The sequence below is a fragment of the Telmatherina bonti genome (assembly GCF_933228915.1).
Source record: "Telmatherina bonti genome assembly, chromosome: 14".
Classification (NCBI taxonomy): domain Eukaryota; kingdom Metazoa; phylum Chordata; class Actinopteri; order Atheriniformes; family Telmatherinidae; genus Telmatherina; species Telmatherina bonti.
The window spans coordinates 40,793,858-40,802,645 of NC_136612.1; the positions used below are offsets into that span (position 1 = coordinate 40,793,858).

The 8,788-nt window shown below is 48.3% G+C and overlaps 1 protein-coding gene across 1 annotated transcript; it reads left to right on the top strand.

Moving 5' to 3' along the window:
• Positions 1-2,368: 2,368 nt before the first annotated feature.
• Positions 2,369-8,390, top strand: utp18 (UTP18 small subunit processome component). Its single transcript, XM_079253315.1, has 13 exons — positions 2,369-2,701; positions 3,600-3,733; positions 3,800-3,895; positions 3,965-4,038; positions 4,106-4,197; positions 4,358-4,483; positions 5,013-5,187; positions 5,287-5,387; positions 6,418-6,508; positions 6,579-6,702; positions 6,781-6,955; positions 7,026-7,168; positions 8,257-8,390. The coding sequence occupies exons 1-13, from the start codon at positions 2,474-2,476 to the stop codon at positions 8,279-8,281; spliced, it is 1,584 nt and encodes a 527-aa protein (XP_079109441.1). The 5' UTR covers positions 2,369-2,473; the 3' UTR covers positions 8,282-8,390.
• The last annotated feature ends 398 nt before the right edge of the window (positions 8,391-8,788 follow it).

The following is an 8,788-nucleotide window of genomic DNA, read 5'->3' on the forward strand; positions in this document are numbered from 1 at the left end:
ATCATAATAACAACAATACTAATAATAATAATGATCACAATAATGATAATGACAATAATGATAATAACAATCATGATAATAATAACAACAGTAACAATAATAATAGTAAAACCAATCATAATAATAAGAAGAAGAAGAATATCATTATAAAGAGCCTTTTGATTTAGTTTTAGAAAACTGTGATTGCCTGATGAGTAATTTGATCCATTCAACAATGCAATAGTTGAATCCAAAAAATAATTCTTCTACAAATGACCAGATTCTAATTTGGAAAGATATACGTCTTACTTGGTACTCCATAAAAGAAGCTGAATAAAGGAGTAACATATTAAAACTACACTATGTGCATAATTTCAACCACAGTGATGATGTCCTTAAAATTGGGATTATGAAGAATATCATTGTGAGTGTTCATTCAAGTGAGGTTTACTGACAACGGTTCCCAGTTTGAGGCACAAATCTGCTTTTGGAAGATGGTTTATCCGTTCCGACGCAGCCACGTATTCACACCAAAAAAATGGAGACAAATGACTTATAATCAGCACTTCATCATGCATCTTAGACATAGAGACAGCTCCCTCTGCTTCATACAAACAAGGGGAAAAAGATTTCCTGTTTGGGATAGTTTTAGTAGATGCACGCTTTTACTCAGGAATTATCATGATGTAGCATCTTCAGGGAAAGATGCAGCTTGATCTTTGGAAAACAAATAATTGTAATGATAGAACACTTTTCAACAGTTTGTAGAGTGGCTGCTGTGAACGCTACTCTAGAGGCTGTCGCTTTATACTGGTATTTGGCATGAAGTAAGAGAGATTTGTCTCTACATGTTATTTTACTGCAAAATTGTGTTAAAAGGATCTCGCCATCTATTGGCTTTGTTTTTGGCTTTTGCTGGAGTTAAATCTCTAGTAGGTAACGTTGCTGAGAGACGTGTTCCTCTGGGTGAAGCGGTTCCTCGTCCTGATAGTAGTCTATACATTCTGTAATCATGAACAATCAGAAATATAGTTAGACCCCTCAGTTTACTGTAAATCTGTAAAAACTCTGACCAATCCAAACGTTCCGACCCAAATGGAGTTGTTCAGTTCTTATATTTCGTAGCTTCTTCTGCCGGCTCCCCTCCTCCCCCTCCAGCAGCTCATACCTGATAGCCACACCCTGCATATAAACAGCGTGTTAGGATGAAAATACAAAGCAGTGAAGAAGAAACTCGGAAGGCAAACATGGCTGAGAAAATGCAGGAAGGATTTCCCGACCCGGCTCGGTTTATTTGCCTCCTCCTGCTAAACAGCCGAGTACGGAAGCGTAGAGCTGTCATCCTCATTGAAAAAAAGGTTTGGGCCTTATTACGTTATAACGTGATAAGTTTATTGTAAAAATGTTAAACATATCACTTTATAACGTGATATGTTTTAATGTATAAACGTATAACCACTTGAATGCTGGAGGGATTACATCTCTCAGCTGGCCCGGGAGCGCCTTGGGATCCCCCCGCAGAGTTGGCAAATGTGGCTGGGGAGAGGGAAGTCTGGGCTTCCCTGCTTAGGCTGCTGCCCCCACGATAAGCGGTAGAAGAGGGATGGATAGATGGCACTTGGATGCACCAATGATGTTTGCATTCACAGCGATTCTCGTGCCCTCAAGTTTCAATTAGAAATGATGCCACGTCATGGGAATTGGACTCATTTTTCCTTCTGTACAGACCCATGTCTTTTAAAACTGTCCTAAAACTACGCATATTTATTACAATGTGATCGAAAGTGTTCCAAAGCGCCATAATTTCACAATGTCTCAACCCAAGTATGAAGAAAAACTCTATCAAGTCCTGTAAATGAGCCATTTGTAATCTCCTATCCACCCCGCACACAATTTCCTCATCTAAAGTCGAAAATTACCAAGTTCACGTTTTCAGATACATGATGCGTTTCACGTTTTTACAATAAACTTATCACGTTATAATGTAATAGTTTCACGTTTTTACAATAAACTATGACGTTATCACGTGATACGTTTCACGTTTTTACAATAAAAGTATCACGTTAGAACGTAATAAGGCCCAAACTTTTTTTATGAGGATGACAGCTCTACGCTTCCGTAGCCGAGAAAGAGAAAATCGTTGGTGGAAAAAGCTGCGAATAAAAAAGCCTTGGATCACGCAAGGAGCAGAACCAGAGGGGGAGGAGCCAAGACAGGAGGAGGAGCCAATGTTGGGGGACGGGCCAAGACAGTGCGAGGAGATTTTTAAACACGGTGACGTCACACTCCTCGCCAGGAGGCGGCGGAAATGCACCCAATCACCAACAAAGAAGAAGGATGTCTTCCGGGTTCAGTTTACCGGAAGCACGTGACTCTGCCGGGGCGAAAACACTCTTCAAACACGTGTTGGGTTCACTGCTACGTTTGCATTAAAACACTGTTTTATTATTATTATAGTTTTATTTCGGTTTTATTTGTGTCTTTCGGGGAAAACATGGCGCATAGCGACGTTATCACGCTACCGGTGATGGACGACCCAAAACCCGCGAAGAAGAGGAAGAAGCGGGTCCCAGTGGCGGCGGTTGTCCCGGAGGAAGAGCAGCAGAGGCGGCGGAGGAACGTGGCGAGGCTCGCGGTGCTGGGGGAGGAGGACGGTGCCGTGAAGCGGCTCGAGACGCTGCTGTTTGGGGCGGAGGACGAGCTGCTGGACAGGCTCGTGCAGGTGACTTTCTTTTAACCTTCATATTATATTATGGGTCAGTTTGACCCATTTCAGTTTTTGTGATGAACAAACTACTGGTTAACCTTTCTGTTTCTTCATGAGTCACTTTTCCTCTTCTGGGCTCATGAACCTTTGAGTGAAATTTGGAGACTTTGATGTGTTGTCGAACATCTGTGCAGTGTTTGTATACAAAGATGATAATGGGTTCATAAAATGAAATGAAAACTACTTCATTAATCCCCAAAGGGAAATATTGTAGTATATAATAATAATAACTAGAGGAGGTCTTGTTCCGGAGGCTGATGGCTGCTGGCAGGAATGATCTTCTGTATCTTTCAGTCTTCCATCGGACCTGAAGAAGCCTCTCACTGAACACACTTTGTTGTTTCATCACTGTGTTGTGGAGAGGGTGTGAAGAATCCTCCATCATCTTCATCAGCTTGTGCAGCATTCTTCTTTGGACAATCAGCTCCAGCGGCTCCAGAGTTACTCCAAGCACAGAAGCAGCTTTCTGGATCAGTTTGTTGATTCTCTTCAAGTCTCTGGTTCTGATGCTACTACCCCAGCAGATGCTGCAAAGCTGACTGCACTCTCCACAACAGACTTATAGAAGATATGCAACATCTTGGTGCAGACGTTAAACCATCTCAGCTTCCTTAAGAAGTACAGTCTGCTCTGACCTTTCTTGTAGATGTAGTCAGTGTTGCATTTCCAGTCCAGTTTGTTGTCCAGCTGAACTCCAAGATACTTGTATTCCTCCACCACCTCCACCTCCTCTCCCAGGATGGAAACAGTGCTTTGTTTATTCTTCTTCCTCCTCTCTGGACCAGAGCCGGTTCTCTGGACCAGTTCCAGAGAATGGATCTGGTTCTGTAACAGCTGCTTCCTGTCTGGTCAGGAGGATGAGGAGCGGACGGCGTGTCTCCTGGAGGAAGGAGACGACCCGGCCGGGCGGTCCGACGATGAAGACGAAGCGGGTCGTCCGTCCAGGACGGCGGCCTGGGTGGACGAGGATGACGAGCAGGATGAAGAGTGAGTTTTTGTCCTTGAAGTGTCGACCCGGAACCTTCAGGTGTGTCCAACCTGTCTGTGTTTCAGGGTTGACATGACTCATCGTTACCGTAGAAACCTGATGAAAGGAGGGGCGGAGTCCACCATGTCCAAACAGAAGCTGCAGCAGAGGATGAAGGAGCAGTAAGTGCACACCCCTTCACGCACACGCCTCCACGCACTGTGCACACACACACACTGTGTGTGTTTCAGGTTTCAGAGGTCGATGGGGGGGACGCCATCGTGGGCGCAGAGCGGCGAGCAGAAGAAGATGAGGAAGAGGACGGGTAAGGTGGACGTTTCTTTCTTCTTCGCTGGCTTTCTGTCCTCACTCCCAGTCTGTCTGTCCCGCAGCCGAGGAAGAGGAGGACGACGAAGACGATCTGCTGACAAGGACCGGGAACTTGGTGGCGTCTTCCACCACTCTTCCCAGCGGCATCCTGAGGGTCAGTCCGTCCATCTGTCTCTGAACTGATGTGTCCATCCGTTGGTCCACAGCAGCAGCCGTCCAACCGCGTCCTGCCGAGGCGGTCATGTGACCGATCTGCTGCTCCTGATTGGTCCAGGAACGGTTAGAGGGACGTAACCGCTGTCTCTGTGTCTCAGATAAAGAAGTGTGTTGATGCAAACAGCGCCCGTCCATCAGAGGACAGACTGACCACTGTCCAGTTCCACCCCTCCGCTCAGGTTGTCATGACAGCAGGTCTGGACCAGTCCATCTCCCTCTTCCAGGTATGCCTCCAGCAGGAAGGGGCGGGGACGAGAGGGGGCGGGCTGTCACCATGCAACACCCTCTAACGTCAACATTCCCGTCATTTTAAAACAGAATGGAGGAACAATGAGACAGATCATCAGAAGAAATAATTGTCATGGAAACTGAAACGTCCTTTAAAACAGAAAGAAGCAGAAAAAAACAAACTTTCAAATTAAAAGCCCCACGTTAAATAAAATCCTGCAGCAGCTCGGCGTGTGGCTGCTTGTATGTTTTAATCATGTCAAACATGTTTCCATTCATTCTGGACATGTTTCAGCCGCAGGTGACTGCAGGTTTACTGCGGACAGACAGGTGGACATGTCACCTTTCCCGACCGTTCCGACCTGTCTGTCTGTCCGACCCGACCGTTCCGACCCGTCTATGCGACCCGACCCGACCGTTCCAACCCGTCTGTCCGTCTTCGGCGCTTCTCCAGTTGGAGACACCCAGAGTTCTGGTTGGTGGTTTTCCTGAGAACTGGTTCAGGTTTAGTTCTTCGTCTTTCAGGTTGATGGGAGGACCAATCCAAAGATCCAGAGCATCCACCTGGAGCGGTTCCCGGTCCACAAAGCCCGGTTCAGCGTGGACGGCGAGACGGTGATTGCCACCAGCCTCAGGAACAAGATGTTCTACCTGTACGACATGATGGAGGGCCGCGTCTCACCTGTCCACGCCGTCAGAGGTCCGCCTGTTTCTGAACCCGGTCCGGACTGGGCCGGTTGTCCCGGTTCTGGGCCGGTTGTCCCGGTTCTGCTGGTAACGTCCAGGTTTGGTGTTTCAGGTCTGAACGAGGCCAAAGTGATGGAGTTCTCCGTCTGTCCCGATGGCGACACCTTGCTGCTCACTGGAACCAACGGATACCTGCACCTGCTCACGCTCAAGGTGACGCAACACCTGTCCCAGGTGTTCACTCTCTCGGCCAATCAGAGAGCAGCTCTTCACACGTTTCTTCCAATCATCAGTTATCAGCTTATCAATCAGATATCTATAAGTACTGGTCTGAAGTGTGTGTGTGTGTGTGTGTGTGTGTGTGTGTGTATATACCTCTGTGTGTGTATATACCTCTGTGTGTGTGTGTGTGTGTGTGTGTGTGTGTGTGTGTGTGTGTGTGTATACCTCTCTGTGTGTGTGTGTGTGTGTGTGTGTGTGTGTGTATACCTCTGTGTGTGTGTGTGTGTGTGTGTACCTCTGTGTGTGTGTGTGTACCTCTGTGTATGTATCCCTCTGTGTGTGTGTGTGTGTACCTCTGTGTGTGTGTGTGTGTGTGTGTGTACCTCTGTGTGTGTGTGTGTACCTCTGTGTATGTATCCCTCTGTGTGTGTGTGTGTGTATACCTCTCTGTGTGTGTGTGTGTGTGTGTGTATACCTCTCTCTCTGTGTGTGTGTGTGTGTGTATACCTCTGTGTGTGTATATACCTCTGTGTGTGTGTGTGTGTGTGTGTGTGTGTGTGTGTGTGTGTGTGTATACCTCTCTGTGTGTGTGTGTGTGTGTGTGTGTGTGTGTGTATACCTCTGTGTGTGTGTGTGTGTGTGTGTACCTCTGTGTATGTATCCCTCTGTGTGTGTGTGTGTGTATACCTCTCTGTGTGTGTGTGTGTGTGTGTGTATACCTCTCTCTCTGTGTGTGTGTGTGTGTATACCTCTCTGTGTGTGTGTGTGTATACCTCTCTGTGTGTGTGTGTGTGTGTATACCTCTCTGTGTGTGTGTGTGTGTGTGTGTGTGTGTGTATACCTCTCTGTGTGTGTGTGTATACCTCTCTGTGTGTGTGTGTGTGTGTATACCTCTGTGTGTGTGTGTGTGTGTGTGTGTGTGTGTATACCTCTGTGTGTGTGTGTGTGTGTGTGTGTGTATACCTGTGTGTGTGTGTGTGTGTGTGTGTATACCTCTCTGTGTGTGTGTGTGTGTGTGCAGACGAAGGAGGTGGTCAGCAGCATGAAGGGAAACGGTGACATCAGCGGCGTGGCCTTCTCTCATGATGGCAGCAAAGTTTTCGCCAACTCAGGTGAGGTTTTCCAATGATGTCATGGCCCCTACCTGTAGGTCATGTGACTAACGTGTGTGTGTGTGCACAGAGGAGGGAGAGGTGTACGTGTGGGACATGCGCAGTAGTCGGTGTGTCAACAGGTTTACGGACGACGGCTGCGTGAGGGGGACGTCTATTGCCGCCTCGCTGAACGGACGCTACCTGGCTTGTGGGTAAGACACGGCCGCCTGACAAACCTGGTCTCTGATTGGCTGGGCATGGCGATGCTGAAAGGTGGGTGTGCGTTTCAGATCCCAGTCCGGCGTGGTGAACATCTACGACCAGGAGATGTGTCTTAACTCGGCCAATCCCAGGCCTCTGAGGGCCGTGATGAACCTGCTGACGTCGGCCACCTCCCTCGCCTTCAGCCCCTCCTCCCACATCCTCGCCATGGCGTCCCACCTGGAGGACGAGGCCGTCAGAATGGTGAGACCCCGAAGATGAGGAAGAATGTGATGATGATGGTGCTGATGGTTCTGCTTCACCATGTCATCAGGTCCATCTCCCGTCCCTCACCGTCTTCTCCAACTTCCCGGTCTCTAAGAGGAAGCTGGTCTACCGGGCCAACTGCCTCCACTTCTCGCCAAACAGCGGCTTCTTCTCATTGGCTAACAACAAAGGCCACGCCCCTCTCTTCAGGTAAGACCGCCCACAGTCGGTTGTCATGGTAACAGAAGGTTCTGACCCAGTTAGAATGTTCTAGTCCAGTAGGAAGGTTCTGACCCAGTAGGAAGGTTCTGGCCCAGTCGGAAGGTTCTGATCCAGTTGGAAGGTTCTGGCCCAGTCGGAAGGTTCTGACCCAGTAAGAAGGTTCTGGCCCAGTAGGAAGGTTCTGGCCCAGTCGGAAGGTTCTGACCCAGTAAGAAGGTTCTGGCCCAGTAGGAAGGTTCTGGCCAAGTAGGAAGGTTCTGACCCAGTATGAATGTTCTGACTGACCCAGTATGAATGTTCTGACTGACCCAGTAGGAAGGTTCTGACTGACCCAGTAAGAAGGTTCTGGCCCAGTAGGAAGGTTCTGGCCCAGTCGGAAGGTTCTGACCCAGTAAGAAGGTTCTGGCCCAGTAGGAAGGTTCTGGCCCAGTAGGAAGGTTCTGGCCAAGTAGGAAGGTTCTGACCCAGTATGAATGTTCTGACTGACCCAGTAGGAAGGTTCTGACTGACCCAGTAAGAAGGTTCTGGCCCAGTAGGAAGGTTCTGGCCCAGTAGGAAGGTTCTGGCCCAGTAGGAAGGTACTGACCCAGTAAGGTTTCTGGCCCAGTAGGAAGGTTCTGACCCAGTATGAATGTTCTGACTGACCCAGTATGAATGTTCTGACTGACCCAGTAGGAAGGTTCTGACCCAGTTACATGTACTGGTCCAGTTAAAAGGTTCTGGCCCAGTAGGAAGGTTCTGGTCCAGTATGAATGTTCTGGCCCAGTAGGAATGTTCTGACTGACCCAGTTGGAAGGTTCTGGCCCAGTTAAAAGGTTCTGGCCCAGTAGGAATGTTCTGGCCCAGTAGGAATGTTCTGGCCCAGTAGGAATGTTCTGACTGACCCAGTTGGAAGGTTCTGGCCCAGTTAAAAGGTTCTGGCCCAGTAGGAATGTTCTGACCCAGTAGGAAGGTTCTGACCCAGTTGGGAAGTTTGTGTGGGTTTCTTGGGGAACAGCTCTGTGTGGATTCTGGTTCTGTTTAGAACCAGGTCGGGTTTGTGAAACCAGAACTCTGACAAGGTGTTTTTCTTTCAGGTTGCTGCATTACAACGATTTCTGAAGAGGATCTGTGAGTGCGACACATCGGTCGTCACGACAACGACTCTTCCACTCTGTTTGTCTCAGTGTTTAAATAAAGTTTTAATGAAAGGTGTCATCAGCGGCAGCCAATCAGAGCATGGATCTACTGTTGTTTATTAAAGTGGAACTATTCTGTGCATTTCAGGCTAATTTATTTTTATTTCTGAGACCAGAAGGGCTGGGAATGATGGAGTTATTGTCACAAATGGCTTTATTTACTTCAGGCCGACCCTCTCCGTAGGCTGTCAGATCAGCCTGCGGGCAAAACGAGTGGATTGAGACTCTTCCGCATTAAGCCCCGCCTCCCGCCACTGCACTACATCGGGAGCGCGCACCGCACCTGCTTTCACCGTCATTGTAACAAATAACTTTATCCCACGTTTTCCACCCGCCTGATGTATTTGTACATGCCCTTGTTAACCAGTAGAAGGTAACCAATCACCGAACCTTATCCCCCGGGACGTCACAAGGATTTCCACGTAGAAAA

Excerpts from the sequence above, each read along its gene's own strand:
- utp18 (XM_079253315.1), top strand. The coding sequence starts at position 2,474 with ATGGCGCATAGCGACGTTATCACGCTACCGGTGATGGACGACCCAAAA. Across the intron at positions 4,484-5,012 it reads AGTCCATCTCCCTCTTCCAG|GTTGATGGGAGGACCAATCC; the intron begins GTATGCCTCCAG and ends TTCGTCTTTCAG. Across the intron at positions 6,509-6,578 it reads CAAAGTTTTCGCCAACTCAG|AGGAGGGAGAGGTGTACGTG; the intron begins GTGAGGTTTTCC and ends GTGTGTGCACAG.